General features: G+C 42.4%; 1 protein-coding gene across 5 annotated transcripts in view; it reads left to right on the forward strand.

Moving 5' to 3' along the window:
• The window catches only part of Tent4b (terminal nucleotidyltransferase 4B), a 63,337-nt gene that overhangs the window by 40,312 nt on the left and 5,893 nt on the right, over window positions 1-17,132 (forward strand). For 2 of the 5 annotated variants that reach the window (XM_078032273.1, XM_021721228.3), the window contains exons 2-10: window positions 5,927-6,050; window positions 8,202-8,248; window positions 9,976-10,096; window positions 11,669-11,776; window positions 13,803-13,931; window positions 14,625-14,838; window positions 16,245-16,371; window positions 16,472-16,575; window positions 16,817-16,863. In XM_078032273.1, the coding sequence (XP_077888399.1) occupies window positions 5,927-6,050; window positions 8,202-8,248; window positions 9,976-10,096; window positions 11,669-11,776; window positions 13,803-13,931; window positions 14,625-14,838; window positions 16,245-16,371; window positions 16,472-16,575; window positions 16,817-16,863 (1,021 nt within the window). Of the gene's footprint in view, window positions 1-5,926; window positions 6,051-8,201; window positions 8,249-9,975; window positions 10,097-11,668; window positions 11,777-13,802; window positions 13,932-14,624; window positions 14,839-16,244; window positions 16,372-16,471; window positions 16,576-16,675; window positions 16,864-17,132 lie in introns of all 5 variants that reach the window. The other 3 variants (XM_078032272.1, XM_005318164.4, XM_040279131.2) reach the window with 2 other exon arrangements.

Below are 17,132 nucleotides of genomic sequence, written 5' to 3' on the forward strand. Positions count from 1 at the left end.
CCTCACATGTGCTGGGCAAGTGCTCTACCACTGAGCCCTGGACCCACACACAGTGGTTTTCATATGGAAAACTGTAGAAGACAACAGAGCTCATGGCCATGGTCTCACTAAGCAGATGAAAAGCAGACAGACTAATGCATGCTGGTGGTTAAAAAAAAAAAAAAAAGTGGTAATGGTATAGAAAGGTAGAACGGTAAATCTCCCTAACTTCCCAGTTCCACTGGTTTGTGATATGAATAGAAAGACACCGTGTCTCCTTTCTTGTGTGTTTGTCTCTCTCTCCAATGCACATGTCCTGCTCAACATACCTTTATTGTACTCTTAATTTTTTTTATTTTTTAAAGAGACAGTGAGAGAGGAGAGAGAGAGAGAGAATTTTTAATATTTATTTCTTAGTTCTCGGCGGACACAACATCTTTGTTGGTATGTGGTGCTGAGGATGCCAGGCGAGTGTGCTACCGCTTGAGCCACATCCCCAGCCCCTGTACTCTTTATTTTAATTTAGCATCATCTAGATCTTTGTCCACTCCTGGAGCTTTACTTCATTCTTTTTCAGGGATTATTGGCTGTGAAGAGAAGGTCACTAAGTGCTTTTGTGATCATTTAATTGGATCCCATCGACGGACATTGGTGCTGTTTCTAAATATTTTAGTATTTACAAATAACAAACGCTGTGGTGGACGTTCTTACACAGATATCCTTGTTCCTTCGTGGAGATGTTTCTGGAAGATCTGGTATTTGTTCTTTTTTAGCATAAGCACCTCTGGAGAGGTCATGGTGATTACACTGCCATACGAAGTATGTGACTGCCTTTTCCATGTGTCCTTTTCAAAATTGGGTGTTATTACCGTGCAGGTTTCTTTTCAGGGCCCGTGGGGAGTTGTCTTGTTGACAGTCATTGAGTAGAACTTTGTCAGTGTCTTCCCCTGAGCTTCATGTTGATAATTAAAGGGGACTTTTTTAGTTAAATGCCTGGAAAATTTAATAGTGATGTGGCGGTGGCCTTGGGCGGGTTGCAGGCTGAGCAGAGTTCTCCCAGCAGCAGGGTGGCCAGCACCTGAGTAGATGCTTGGAGGAGCACCCACCAGAGTGCAGCCGCAGAGGGGCCCCGGCCGGTCCTCTGGGAGGAGGGGGCGCTTCGCTGGGCTCCGGTACTGTGGGCCAGCAGCTCCTGGGCAGCTCCCGCCCACCCTGGGCCGCCCAGCTGCATCCTGAAGTGTGAAGCGTGTTCTTCCCTTTTATACCAAAGACATTAGCCTTTGAGGGCCATTCTTGACTTCCTCCCCTCCTCATGTGCCTTCGAAAACGCGTTTCGACCACAGAAGGCTAGCAATTCTACCTCTGTAGTAGAGCTCTCCTCCAAACAAAAAGTGTTTTGTTTTGTTTTTTTTTCACATCTCTTGTTTTGACCAAAATTGTCCGTGAGTTGCACTTTTATAAATACGGGAACTATGTTTTGGCATCTCCTCATCACATTAATCTTGAAAATAATGTACGTTTTTTTTTTTTATATCACTTTGCCTTACAAAGCAGTAGTGTGTTTTCTTGCTTTTCCTTTTTAAGAGAAAATACTGATATCCAAACAAAGGATATTCATATAGAAAAAACAAACCCAGTTTCTCCTGTACTTCACAGTAGCCAGATGTGGGGGTCTCCCACTGGACCAAGCAAGCCTCAGCTCTGCACCCGGACACTAGCTGGGGGTCCTCTCATTCAGTCAGTCCTAATGCTTCCCTGGAGATTCCGCACATACTGGTTGCAGGCTCTACGTGGGGTTATCGGCTTCTGAGAGTCACCTCTCAGTTGGGGTCACTGTAGTAGCTTCCTTAGGTCAGTTCATTTGGTAGAGCAGCTCATAGAACTCAGGGAAGCGCGCTCACTGGTTTATTTTATAAAGGATATTTCAAAGGGTACAAATAAATAACCAGGTGATGAGATCCATCAGGTGAGGTCTGGGCTTCCAGTGCAGGAGCTTCTGTCCCTGTGGAACTGGGAGTTGTCATTTTCCCCGCACATGGGTGTGTTTTGTATACCTTTGTGGAAGTTCACGTGTGTGTGTGTCCGTCTGTCTGCAGGCTCTCTGAACCCAGTCCTTTTAGGTTTTTATGGATGCTTGATTAAGTCACTGGCCATTGGTGATCATCTCAACCTTCAGTTCCTCTCTCCATCACTTGAGGAAAGTGGGTGGGGCTGGAAGTCCCAACTCTAACTCTGTAACCCTGCCTTAGTCCTTCTGGTGACCAGCCTCAATCCTAAAGCTACCTAGGTGCCACCAACCATCAGTCAGCTCACTAGCATTTTAAAAAACTGTGCTTTAGAGATTCCAAGGATTTTAGGAGTTGTATACCAGGAAGCGGGGGGCACGTTTGTTCAGCTCACAGAAGAACAGTATTTTAAAACTTTGTATGAGAAACCAGGAAACTGAGTGTGTGCTGCTCAGTACTTACTGTTAGAAGTAACAAGGTGCCACAAGAAATCAAACACTTGCTCCAAAGTGGGTGGGCAAGACAAAGCCTTGCAGAAGGGCGGCTACAGAACCTGGCCAGCAGGTGCTCCTGGGCGAGAGGTGTCTGCTTATATCTCCGCTTTTATCTCTAACCTAACACAGGGCTGCCCTTCGCTCTGATTGGAGGAGTTTGGGGTGACAATCTAGGCAATTGGCTAATTTTAGAATTAGGGCGGGCAAAAGGGAAAGGCTACAGTTGGATCCAATTAAGGCTGAATACTAGATTCTGAAAATGAACCACCAGAATTTCTGTTTTTCACACTATTTTAATAATTAATCTTACTGAGTTTTGATCCAAACATAGGAAAAAGTGAAGGTTTCTCTGTGAAGTTAGATGATTACAGAGGCTTAAAGTTGCATTAACGTGAAAGCAAGCTTACAAAGTGTCTTTAGTTTCCTCCCTTTGTTCAGGCATTTCGGCACTTGAAGGTCTACCAGGGGTAAAGGGGGCATTGAAAAACAATTGAGTTCCTACCGCATTTTTTTTTTAACACTTTTTTACCCAGTCCATGGAACTCCACAGAAATTTTAAAAATCAGTACTGGAAGTTGATTACCCACATATGGACCAAGATTTCTTTCTTTCTTTTTTTAGTTCACTACTGGGGATTGAACCCACAGGCACTTTACCACTGAGCCCTATCCCCAGCCCTTTTTATTTTATTTTTAATTTTTTAGTTTAGATAGACAAAATACCTTTATTTTATTTACTTATTTTCATGTGGTGCTGAGGATTGAACCCAGGGCCTCACAGGTGCTAGGCGAGCGCTCTGCCACTGAGCTGCAGCCCAGCCCCCCTTTTTATTTTATTATGAGACCTTCTTACCAAGTTGCTGAGTTGAACATGGGATCATCTGGCCTGAGACTTCTTATTTATCTGAGGTACATACCCTCCATATCTAGCCCTTTCACACATGGCTGGTTAGACATAGGGAGCGGTGAGGTGGTGATTGGTGTGGTCGGACGGTCCTGAGGCCTGGCTGGCCTCCGCTTTCTCCTTATTCCTCCTTCCCCTTTCTAATACATCAGGTCTTCATCAATAAAAGAAATGCAACAGCCCATAGAACCATATTTCCTTAAATAGCAAGATGGTTGCATGGAATATTAAATATTTAGGGTAGTCCTGTTTTAAGAGCTTATCTTATAAACATATAGTAATCAGCATGTTAATAAACCTAGAATCCCTGTGATGAGAAGCAAATATTAAGATCTTCTCTTAACTTTCCCCCTAATTCAGAAATCCCTCTTATGGACCTGTGTTTGCTCAGGTCATCTGGTGTCCTCCCTCGGGCAGCAGTGGGGACTGCACTGTCTTGTTAGTGCCTTCCATCCTGGGCAGCCGTGGTCCCTGGAGAGCTCCCCTCCGTCTGTCGGAAACCTGCTTGTGGTGGATCAGTGCAGAATATATTCATTGCGCTCTCCACAAAGTATTTAGACAACTTTTGTTTTCACTGTTGAAAGGCAAGGGTCGTATTTGACAAACCCATTTCCCCCTAAGCATTCAGTAATGTTTACAAAATGAATTACCGTGCGTTTCCCAGGACTTGAACTTAGCTGGTGTTTGGGCTAGGTACCTGTCACCTAGGTTTGAGTTAGAAAACGGACAATATAGTCAAATTTAGGTGTTTGCACTGGTTAGAATGCAAATGTTCTATAGAGGTCTTCTTAGCACTACAAGTAAACTCTGATAATTCGTAGCAAACACCTAATGAGCCAAGAAGCACCCGCCTGCTCGGCTCCGTGTCTTGGCGTCGCCATCCTGCTGTGCTGAAGAGAGCCCAGGCTGTGCACCTTCCTGCGACTCTCCGCTGTTGCCTGTAAGAGAATGTAATAAAACCTGGGAATTTAAACAAACACAAACCCTCAAACACTAGAAGTTTAAAGGTCCTGTGAGACCCAGAAACAGCAAGGAAAAGCAGAACTCCGCTAGGGTGGCTGCTGAATTCACCCTCCGACCTCTGGAGTTTTAAGGTCCAGGTTGATGCAGAATTTCACGGCAAACAGGCAAATGCTTTCAGTACATCATTCCTTCCAGCCCCAAAAGACTCCTGCCTGCCAGCCCTGCTGTACCTGAGCACACGGGGCTGCACACAGAAAATGCACAGTCACCTGTCCAGGGAACCCAGCTGCCCGCATGCAGAACTCATGTCTACAGCTTAAGTTTTTGACTCTGTCTAAAAAAAAAGAATAGGAAGAGGCAGGAACTGTCAATTGCTTAATCAGTCACATTTTTATAAAGTCATCATGTTCCATGTGTCAAGAGTCATGTCCAGCGGAGGGTGGGACACAGATAGTTTTTACTTCCTTAAACCATCTTGGTCTTGCAGGCTCCAGCTCCCACCACCTGCAGGCAGCCCCGTCCTGTGTGGTGGCTCTGAGGGAAGCCATGAAGGGCTTCTCTAGCATCCCTTCAGTCCGTTCCCCGCCCCCAGGAGCCCCCGCAGTCTCAGCAGCTCGGGAGCAGTGCTCTTCTCCCTCTTGGCTCCAACTCCTTCCACTCATTGCCAGCCCCGTTTGCCCTTTTGTCCTGACCATTGCTTGGTTGGTCCCTGCATCTCCTGCCGCCTGTGTGTGTGATGTTTCTGCAGCCCCCTCCTCCATCTTCGGGGCCGTCCTCTTGAGCCCGTCGTCACTCAGGACCTGTTCTCCTCGCCACAGTCTCATCCCTTTGCTGATGCATGGTTGCAGAGTTGCCAGTCTGAAAACCACTGTGTTTTTGCAATCCTTCTGAGTCCCTCAGAAACACTGGAACAGCCCCCTGTGCCACAGGGAAAAGCCTGAGCCGCTGCTGCGGTTTGTTTGGGGTGCTTTAGATTGAACCCAGGGCCCTGCTGGGCTAGGCGGGCGCTCTACCCTGAGCTGCCCCCAGCGCACCAGGTGCTGTCCGTAGTCTGCCTCCCCAGGAGTCTCCATCCTCCCCCCACAGCCCTTGCCCTTGGCTCACTGCCTGGAGCGTCACCGTCTCTGGAAGCCCTGGCCCCTTCATGGGGCCATTGTTTTCAAGACACGGCTGATGTCCACTGGTTGTCATTGGATGCTTCATCCACGAGGAGACACTGTGAAAGACGAGCATGGCCGGCAGAGCAGGAGGGGCAGCCCCCCCAGCATCGGCAGCTGGATGGCAAGTCACAGGCCGAGAGCAGGGCCTGCGCTGTGGTTCCCCTTCTTTAAAGTCACCAGCAGCCAGCAAGGGCTCTACACAGGGAGTTTTTATTTTATTTAATTATTTTGCCTTTTTGATTAAATTCTGTACATTTCGATTTTACCTAAAATGAGATATAACATTAAAATTAAGGTAAAAATCAATGACTGTAAGGTCATCAGCTGAATTATCTGGTAAGATTTAATTAGAGAAAATTACTTAAGAAACTGTTCTCTCATTAGATTGGCCTGCTCATATTTTTCCTGCTTTTCTCTTCAGTCTGCATGAAGAAATCAGTGATTTTTATGAATACATGTCTCCGAGGCCCGAGGAGGAGAAGATGCGGATGGAGGTGGTGAGCAGGATCGAGAGTGTGATCAAGGAGCTCTGGCCCAGCGCTGACGTGAGTCCCCCCATGGGGCCGCTGGGGCGTAGGGTAGGGTCCCTGTCCTCTGATGGAAGCTTACCTGTTGGCATCTCAGGCAAAGACCCCCACATACAGTGTGAGTGCTTTTGTAAGAGTTAAGGTCTAATTAAATTTTAAAGGCAAATAATTTTCAGCCTTTAAAGTTTGGGGCTTGGTAATTATGTTCATTGACTCAGATGCCTGCCTTAATTTTTTTTCCTTTGGTGCTAGTTAGTAACCACTAAAGGAGAACTAAATTTAGGAATCATTAAGTGTAAGGAGAAGACAAGTGTAACCTTATTATAGTAATTTGTTATTGCATGTGATTTATTAAAACCTCATTGCTATTTTGTTCCAACCTGCCAGCATAAACATTGTAATTGTTTATAGATGAATGAAAAGGTCATGTAAGAATTTGTCACTTGAAGTTCTTTTTTGGGAGGAGTGCATAGCCCAGGTCTGTCCCCCCACCCCCTCATGATACTAAGGATTGAACTCAAGGAGCACTTTACCCCTGAGCTACATCACCAGCCCTTTTAATTTTTGTAAGTTTTGAGACAAGGTCTCCTTAAATTGCCCAAGCTAGCCTCCAGCCTCAGCCTCTCAAGTCTCTGGGATTACAGGCATGTGTCGCCATGCCTGGCCCTGCCTCTCTTGAAATTGGTATCTTTGTCCCGCATCCGTCCCCACTCAGCAAAATATTTGCCCAGGATTTCTTCTTTACTTATTTGTGTTTTTTGTTATTGATATTAAGTTAATACTTTACTCTTTAGGACTTAAGGACTTAGTCCACAATTTTGTACCTTAAAAAAAGTGGGCTGGGATCGTGGCTCAGTGGTAGAGCACTTGCCTCACATGTGCAAGGCACTGGGTTTGATTCTCAGCACTACATATAAATAAATGAATAAAATAAAAGCCCATCAATACTAAAAAAAAATTTTTTTTAAGTAATTTATGTTACTTTTAAAATCTAACATAAGAATCCCTTATGTTAATGTCCTTTAGCAAAACAAAAGAGTCTTAAATACAACACTGTAGGTAAAGGGAAGACACTAGTGTTTTATTGAGCAGCTACTATATGCAGCATTATTACTTCTTCTTGTATGATCTGACTCTCAGCTGGGCTGATTCTGCTCCCCAGGGGCCTTTGGCAGTGTCTAGACATTTTTGGTTTTCACAACTTGGGAGGCACTACTGACATCTAGTGGGTAGAGACCAGAGAGGCAGCTCAACGTACCACAGCTGAGGTTGAGAAACCCTGATCTGAATTGAGCCTCATCCTTCTGAAGTGGCAGATTTTATCGTTGACATTTTGTTGTTTGAGGGTGTTTGTTTTTTTTTTTTTAAACCTCCACTTCAGTACTGGGGATCTAACCCAGGGCCTTACACATGCTAGGCAAGCACTCTACCACTGAGCTACACACCCAGCCCTTTTCAAAGTTTTATTTTGAGACAGGGTCTTGCTAAGTTGCCTAGCTTGACCTCATACTTTTGGGCCTCCTGCTTTTGCCTCCTAAGTACCTAGGATTACAGGTGTGCACCACTATGCCTAGCCCTTTTCATTTATTACTTATTTAATTTTTCCCCCCCAGAGAGGAACATGAGGCTATGGCTGACTTCCCACGTCTATCTCACGTCAGAGGCAGAGCTTCTTTTTCCCCTCGTTTATCCTGTGTTGCAGTTATATGCATATGTATACCTGCCTGAGTTCCACCGTTCTCCATAAGTTGAGATAGAATGCGCCCAGGTTTTCTGCCACAGCGCTGATTTTTCTCTGTGGAGAGGTCTATAAGCCAGTGCTTGTCTTGTACTTGGAGTAGTCTGACTAATAGTGATCTATGAGAAAACTCCTGCTTAGAGAACAAAAATTAAGGATTTGTGATTGTGCTTGAATTATAAGGGAACATAGTGACCTGAATATTGCTTTTGAAATATTTGGTCTATATGTTTCATATTTGAACCTGATATATTTAAATTGTATTCTGAATGTCTGCCTGTGAGGTACAGAATCCCTACTTTTTGAAGTGTGGTTAGGAAAAAATGCTCTTGTAGTACTAAAAAGTTCCAGTAGAGGGTAGCCAAGACCTGCACAACTCCACAACTTGGTGCCATAGCTGATACCTTAATGTACTTCTTTTTCTGTTCCAGGTCCAGATATTTGGAAGTTTTAAAACTGGCCTGTATTTACCTACTAGGTTAGTACGTTTGTGAAGCTTTCAAGGGATTATACATTTTTATAGAGTATGTGAATTTTGTCTATTGCATGTGTGAGAATAGAACAAGACAGTGAGATATGTGAAATAGAAATTCATTTACCTGAATTTGCATTACCTAAAAGTAGAATGTTACTTCAGATCATCTTTTCCAGACTGAAATGATGCAGAGAAATGTAAAAGGGAACATGTAGCAGTAAAATCAGTTAGTTACTAGTTTTAGAAATTGACTACCCTGCAGAGAATTTACTAGCCACAGGACCTCTCCACTGTAGTGTCATGATTAGAGCGTGGAACTGGATGTACTATGTGAGGCCTCTCTTTTTTCAGTGAAGAAATCATGCAGCTAGATGTGGTTTCAGCATCCTGACCCAGACAAGGAGGCTGCACAACTCTGAGGAGGTCTTGGCCCCTTTAGGACCCTTGCTCCAACTCAGTCTGTTCTAAGGAGGGCTCTCTTGACTCGTAGCCTGGGAGGACCCCTTTTGAGAATGGTGATATTTCTCTGAAGCAGTGCGTCCTTGCTCTCTTAAGAATTAAAAGACATGGTCTTTACCAAGGAAAGCGTTCTATAGTGTTGTGTGTCTGGGGATTGAACCCTTGAGCACCCTACCACAGAGTCACGTCTCCAACTCTGTCTACTTTATTTTGAGACAGGGTCTTGCTAAATTGCCCAGGCTGGCTTCAGACTTGCAGTTCTCCTGCTTCGGCCTCCCAGGTAGCTGGGGTTATAGGAGTAGGCCGCTGCACTGGCTATTCCATTGTGTCTTTTGATTGAGCTTGATTTGGTTCACTTTCTCCCAACTCTTCAAATGTGCTAAAGTGGGAATATCCTAGCCGTTTTCATTCTTTCCAATGCTGTCCTTGCCCTACACAAGCTGTATGTAGAACATTCAAATTCAAGGTCTTTAGTATTTTTCCTTATTTAAGCTCTAAGCTTCAGCAAAAGCCAAAAAGTCATTCTAAAAAAATTATTAAATTTTAGGAATAGGTAGTACATTTCATAATTCAGATTTAGAAAAGGCACACTCCTGCTCCTGCCCAGGTTCTCTTTGGAACATCCCTGATACCAGTTTCTTAAATGCCCTTCCAGAGATATTTGTGTGTTTATACAAACAGTACAAGCCAGACACTGCTCTTCAACTTGTATGTTGTTCTTATTTATTTTTGGGGTACTGGGGATTGAACTCGGGGGCACTCAACCACTGAGCCTCATCCCTAGCCCTATTTTGTATTTCATTTAGAGACAGGGTCTCACTGAGTTGCTTAGGGCCTCACTTTTTCTGAGGCCGCCTTTGAACTTGTGACCCTCCTTTCTCAGAGTCTCAAGCTGCTGGGATTATAGGCGCGTGCCACCATGCCTGGCTGCATTTAATATGTTTTAAGTCACAGTTAATCTCATCTAGATAGCTAAGTCTTTAGGGCCAGAAACCTTTATAAAAAGAAACATTAACCAGCATTTTTGAAGTTTTACTTCTTTCAAAACCACCGTTTCCTGAGGTCTGTGTTCTGTGCAGTGACTGAGAAAAGGAGGTTGTTAAAAATCATCAACCTTCTCTGAAACCCATCATCGCCATACTTGGTCTTCATTGGGCAGAAAGGGACAAGGTTTCCACTGTACCACCTTGAAGTCTAGGAGTGTGATCTGATGTAAAACGGGTGCTGTTTCTTGCCTCCTCAACTCTGTCGCATGTGTTCTCTATGTTTAGTGACATCGATCTTGTGGTGTTTGGGAAGTGGGAAAACCTACCCCTCTGGACCCTGGAGGAAGCCCTTCGGAAACACAAAGTTGCAGATGAGGATTCGGTGAAAGTTCTAGACAAAGCGACTGTAAGTTCTTCACACCTCTGTTTGTTGACATGAAGCTTCAGTGTTTGAACACAGTCGGACTGTGAGTCAGTGGTTTTTTGATTTTTTGAATGTCTCGCTGCTTGTACATGAACAGTGTTCTGTTTGTGAAACAAGTTACCTTACTCTGGCTGCGCATTTAAGAAATAACCCAACGTTTTCATACATAAGACTATATAGAGTTTTGTTTTTTTTTTAAGTATAATAAAAATGTGGATTTCTGTTGAGCAGTTTATAGTCACACAGATGTTGCCATTCTATTGTGTCATTGAAAAATGTATATGCTTGATGTTTTCTAAGTCGATTATATTTTAACCTTAGCTGGAGTGACCATTAAAGAACTTTCATGGAAACTCAAATGTAGAAACAAATATATCTGTGTTAGAATTTTTGTTTTTTTAAATTTTTTTTTTGGTTTTTGCCTACTAGGTTTTCTTTGATCATAGTTTTCATTGAAAAAGTTAATTTGTACACAAGTTTGCTGGCCCAAGTTTTCTCTTTTGCAGTACTGGGGAGTAAATCCAAGGATGCTCTATCTCTGAGCTACACCCCCAGACTGACTTGAATTTGTAGTCCTCCTGCCTCAGCCTCTGAGTTTGCTGGGCCTGGCAAAAATGCATGGTGAAAACGGTATTATTTTGAGAGCTCATAATACCTCACATAAATCATCTGATCAGTTTTTATTTGAGAGTAATCCTTACATTTTATATTCTTTTCCTGTTAGGTGGCTTTTTGGGCTATTTGTGTATGACTGAAGAACCTAGTGATTTTCTGATGAGAAATAGTTTGGTGATATGAAATGTTTAGATAATTTTTAATCTTATAGTTGGAAATTGTTCTCCAAAGTATATATAATATTGAGATTTTATATGATTTCAAAATTCTCAGTGCAACTATATGCCAGTTAATATAACTATACGAATTGATGTGGTATTAGGCATAATGGCACATACCTGTAATTCCAGCTGCTCAGGAGACTGAGGCAAGAACATCAAAAGTTTGAGGCCAGGCTGAGTAGCTTAGTAAGACCCTATCTCATAATAAAATGTAAAAAAAAGGCTAGGGATGTAGCTCTGCGGTAGAAGACGTGCCTAGCCCGTGCAAAGCTCTGGGTTCAACTGCCAGTAGCTGAGGCAAGAGGGTTGTAAGTTCAATGCAAGCCTGACTATCTTATCCCATCTCAAAATATAATTTAGAAAGAGGGGTTGGGCTCAGTAGTAGAGTGACCCTGGCTTTACCCCCCGCCCCAGTACCATACACACAAAATAGGTGTATCTCAAAAACAATCACTGTTGTACACCTTAAATATATGCAATAAATAATAAATTAATAACTAAAGTTGTTTGGATACCAAAACACATTCTTAATAAATATATTGTATAAGTTAATTGCTGAATACATACTGTAAAGTATCTGTAGCAGTTAATTGTGGTACATAGTATTCAGAACACTCAGTGTTTTGTGTCTTTTTGAGAAGGTTAGACACCAACCATTCCCTGGTTTTGTCTTTTAATTGGGATCTAGAATTTCAGCCTCTGCTTGTTCTCTTTCCAGGTACCTATTATTAAATTAACAGATTCGTTTACTGAAGTGAAAGTTGATATCAGCTTTAATGTCCAGAATGGCGTGAGAGCAGCAGACCTCATCAAAGATTTTACCAAGGTCAGAGGCTCTGTCGTGTCTGTATGATGAAACTGTCAGGAAATGTAAATGTGATTTTTTCTGTTGTGGTTGTGGTTGTATTCTGCTGTTCTTTGCCAAACCCCCAGCCCCCGCCCCGCCATTGCTGGGAGTGGCCGCTGGCCCGAGCATGCTAGGTGAGTGCTACTCTTAGCCCAGCCAAGCTGTTTTTATGTGTGTGTTGCTGACAAATGTTTTTCCCTTTTCTGTGTACCTGTTTTGCTTTCCTTGAATCTGCTTGTGATGATCTGTAATTATAATGTGACCTCAAGAAAGAATTAAGGGTTTAGAATGCTTTTGAAGAAATACTGTGCTCTGGATCCTTACGCATAGGAACGTGAGGGCTGAGATCATGTTGCATGATTGACGGCTGTCAGTTTTTAATCTCAGGTTTTAGATTAAGAACCTCCCTAGGGAGTCTTTTCTCTGTTTTAATTTCCAAGTCACCTCTAAGGTGGTGCCTACAGTTTTTCTTACTTTATCTTGAAGTAATTATAACTTGTTCGTGTTTTGTTATCTTCTTTCAAAATAAGGAAGAATTTGCAACATTATCCTCAGAACATCTTATATACTTAGCCATCAGCTGGAGACTTTATAAACCTGGATCTACTCTGATGTCAACCATAATGTTTACAAATGCTTATTTCTCTCTCTCTCTCTCTCTCTCTCTCTCTCTCTCTCTCTCTCTCTCTCTCTCTCCTTTTTTCCTTCTTATTTTGTGGTACTCAGACTTTAACTAAATTACCGAGTCTGACTTCGAACTTGTGATTTTCCTTCCGTAGCCTCCCAAGTCATTGGGATTTTGGTTATTTCTCCATGTTTTTGTTGTTCTTTTTCATACTTGCTACTTGATGATTTAGAAAAGCATAAACTTTTAACTTTCCTAAGGAACTTGTTGTGTTCACTGTAGAAAGTCCATAACAAAGACAAAAGTAAAGCTGGGCGAGACATCTCACCTATAATCCCAGCAACTTGGGAGGCTAAGACAGGAGATTCGATAAGTTCAAGACCAGCCTCCACAACTTAGTGAGACCTTGTCTCAAAATAAAAAGGACCAAAAAAAAAAGCAAAAATAAAACAAAAAGAACTAGGGATGTAGCTCTGTAATTTAACACCCTGAGTTTATTTCCCATACCAAAACCCAAAGCAAAAAACAAAGAATGAAGAAGGGGATAGAAATCTCTCTAATAGGAATGGCATCTTTCCATATGTTTGGCCTGCTTTATTGCCCTCGGTGTCCCAGGCGAGGGCCTGGCTTGTAGAGAGCACTGTAGAGTGCGCAAGCCAAAGACGGACTCGCTGCTGTACGTCTTCACCAGCTCTCGCGTGCCCGTTCCCTGTAGTGTGGAAAGGAGAGCTCACTGGCCACAGGGAAACAGCAGGCAAGACTGTTCATGCTCTAGGGTTGTAACAGAATGATTTTTTTTTTTTTTTTGAGAGAGAGAGAGAGAGAGAGAATTTTAATATTTATTTTTTAGTTCTCGGCGGACACAACATCTTTGTTGGTATGTGGTGCTGAGGATCGAACCCGGGTCGCACGCATGCCAGGCGAGCGCGCTACCGCTTGAGCCACATCCCCAGCCCCTAACAGAATAATTTTAAGGACCTTTAAACCGCCATAGATGGTTTCAAAGTAGTTCTTAGAAAAGTAGTTCTTTCAAATTCCACTGATTTGGTGCTTTAAGATGTCGAGAGACTTTGTTCTTGTACTATTTCTGTTATGTGTTCACAAATGAATATTATGCTCATGGTCATAGTGAGCATCATCAAATGTATACTGTTAGTGTTTCCATCCTTAGTGGGTACATGGGTGCCATTATTTATGTTACTGTGGTTTAGTTTTTAATGGCTTTTTTAAAAAATTGCTTAGCTTTAAAACAGAAACTTAAGTATATTGTATATCTCTACCAAATTTTATAATGTAAGGACCAGTTTATGCTCCTGCTAGTTGCCAAGAGCTATTACGGATACAGAATTCATTGAAAATATTATTTTATTTATTTTTCAGAAATATCCTGTATTGCCATACTTGGTTTTAGTATTGAAACAATTCTTATTACAGAGGGACCTTAATGAAGTATTTACAGGTGGAATTGGTTCTTATAGTCTCTTTTTAATGGCAGTCAGTTTCCTTCAGGTAAGTCTCATGGATGTGCTGTACGAGTGTACAAATAAAAATAAATAAGTCAGCTGAGAAGACATTTCAGGAAAAAATTTAAATCAAGCTTTATTTGAATGCTTTTCTTGATTACTTATGACTTTTCCCTTAAACTGGACCTTTTATAATTTAGCAGATAAGTATTTAAAAATTCCCGGGGAGAGTATTTGTGGTTTTCAATCCCATGTGTTGCAGTGTTTGCCGTGCAGAGGTGTAGTCTGGTTCCGTAACTGCAAACGATAGGACACATGCCCAAAACAAGGATGTCTTCCAAGCCTCTGATCTAGTTTAGCTGGGGTGGAGACCTGCTCTGTGGGTGGATGAGTTAGAGCTGCGTCGGGTGCGTCTGTGTGGTGCTGCTGCCAGCCGCAGCCTCTGCTATGAGTCAGGGTGACCTCCCGGATGTGGGGAGGGGCACGCAGCCTTGTCAGCTCCTGGGGCAGAATTCAGCCTGGCAAATTGTATCCCACCAGTTTTGCGCCCATGGGATTGTTTTATAGGTTGTCTGTGACAGCATTTCAGCCATTTATTGCTGTATTTGTTGACTTTTATGTTAAACCCAAATTATAATGATACTGCTTACAGAAATTAGGATGTCAGCCCCTCCCTGATAATTGAGAGAAAATTCAAAATAATTTCTTCCTTTTTTTTTTTTTTTTTTTCTCTTTTTAGTTACATCCCAGGGAAGATGCTTGCATCCCCAATACAAACTATGGTGTTCTCTTAATAGAATTTTTTGAATTATATGGACGACACTTCAATTATTTAAAGACTGGCATCCGGATAAAGGATGGTGGTTCATATGTGGCCAAAGATGAAGTACAGAAAAATATGCTAGATGGCTACCGGCCATCAATGCTTTATATTGAAGACCCTTTACAACCAGGTATTGAAATTAGGTAAATTTGTGGGTGTTCAGAGAGAGGACCTTGTCAGGCATTGTGTGCTTTTAGCCTTTCTGTGGATGCCAAATGCAGGATGACTCTGTTGTCATTTTTTTCTCAAATATTTTATCAGCAAACGTACTGAAATAAACAGAACACCCCCTAGTGAAGCACCTTGCAGACTTCAGATGACTGGGGTTGGAATCCTTTGACCCTTGAAACCCAGGGCCTGTAGGGGTTCCCTGTCGGGTCGGGGTGTGCAGCTCTAGTTTGGCAGCCATGTTTCCTTTTCTTGGTTCTTCCTGCTGGTGACTGCAGCAGCTGTCGGCCAGGACAGTAAGGACATTTGTGAAGTCCTCAGAGGCATGATCTTGGTGGTAGTACACCTCCAGACTCATGGTTCAGGGAGACTGTCTTTTGGACTACTGCTTTTTCTCTTCGGTTTTGCGTAATCCCCTATGCTTTTTCCAGTTTTGCGTTGGCTTAAAAGTGAACAAAAAATAATTGGTTATATTTGTTTGCTTTTATCTTATTTTTTCTAGGCAATATCTTTTCCTGATGCAATTGTAAAATATTTAGATTCTGCATTATTGGATTTTAGTGGAAGTGCTTTTAGTCATTTGCTTGAATTTGCAACTTTGAATACATGAGTCAGGAAAAGGAATGAAGAGCTACTATAATTGCCTAAGAGCCCTTTTATGGTTTATTGAGGTGTTCTATAAACATTAATAGTTCTATGTGTTTGTTTATTGAGGAAATACGGAATGGGAGCCTTCTCCTCACAAAGTAAGCTGGGTGTGGTGACGCATGCCTATATAATACCAGTGACTCTGGAGGCTGAGGCAGGAGGATAGCAAATTCAAAGCCAGCCTCAGCAATTTATTGAGGCCCTAGGACCTTAGTGAGACCCTGTTTCAAAATGAAAAATAAAAAGGGCTGGAGATGTGGCTCAGTGGTTAAACACCCCTGGTTTCCTTCCCTTGTACCCAAAAAAAAAAAAAAGTTTGTTTTTTTTTTTCCCCAGTAAGACAGATCTTCCTTTTTAGGACCTCACAATTTAGCATGAGAAATATGTACATAGTTAGTAAAACCCCCAAACCTACAAGTATTTCTGTTTTAGCTTGGTTTCACTCCTAGGGGAGAATAGGCAGCTTTTTCTTTTGCTTGCGTTACTCTTTGCAGGTGTGAGAGGAGAGTCCTTCTTGGACACTTTATACGTCATGATAAAGGACAGACTCCATGTTCAGAGATTGGGGAACTATGGGAGCAACTGACAACTCGGTTTCTGGGTGGAGCTGTGTAGCTGGATAACTCTTGCCCTTGCCCTCCCAAAAGTAGGCTTGTCGACATTTGACTCACATGAAGCAGTAGTCAAGCTTACTACTTTTCATATACATTTCTTTTAAAGGTAATGATGTTGGAAGGAGTTCGTATGGGGCCATGCAAGTGAAACAGGCCTTTGATTATGCCTACGTTGTTTTGAGTCATGCTGTATCGCCAATAGCAAAGTACTATCCTAACAACGAAACAGAGAGGTAAGAGTTTAACTCAGATCAGCCCATTGTGTCAAAATTGGTTGTGACTTCTTATTTTCAAATTAATGTACCCCCCCTTCTTTTTTTCAAACACATGCAGCATATTAGGTAGAATAATTAGAGTAACGGATGAAGTCGCCACATACAGAGATTGGATATCAAAACAGTGGGGCTTGCAGAACAGGCCTGAGCCTTCGTGTAATGGTAAGAATGTTTTCATTGATTGACTGAGTCTTAGAGGTTTTTCTGTGTTGTGTGTTTTTAATGGGAAGAAACGTTTTCCAATCTTTTGCCACTCTTTCAGGAAATGGTGTTACCTTGATAGTAGATACTCAGCAGTTAGATAAATGTAATAATAATCTGTCTGAAGAAAATGAAGCCCTTGGAAAATGTAGAAGTAAAACTTCGGAATCTCTTAGTAAACACTCTTCAAACTCTTCATCAGGTCCAGTGTCCTCCTCTTCTGCCACGCAGTCCAGCTCTAGTGACGTTGTAAGTATAAAAGATTTGGCCCTTGGAAACTTCAGTGCTTACATGTTCTCTGACATCGGGTTCCCTCTGACCAGAGGGCTAAGGCTGCTTCCTTTTCTGTTACTGGGAAATTTTAGCAACTTTCACACTTAACCTTTTTCTCAAGCTTTTTTATACATAGAACAATAGAGAATTTTAGTGAAGTCTCTGTATCCACCACTACATTCTACCATTAACATTTGGGGAGCAAGCATTGTGGATTATTGAACTCAAGGGCACTAGACCACTGA

Source organism: Ictidomys tridecemlineatus, chromosome 15, assembly GCF_052094955.1.
Source record: "Ictidomys tridecemlineatus isolate mIctTri1 chromosome 15, mIctTri1.hap1, whole genome shotgun sequence".
In the NCBI taxonomy this organism is placed as follows: Eukaryota; Metazoa; Chordata; class Mammalia; order Rodentia; family Sciuridae; genus Ictidomys; species Ictidomys tridecemlineatus.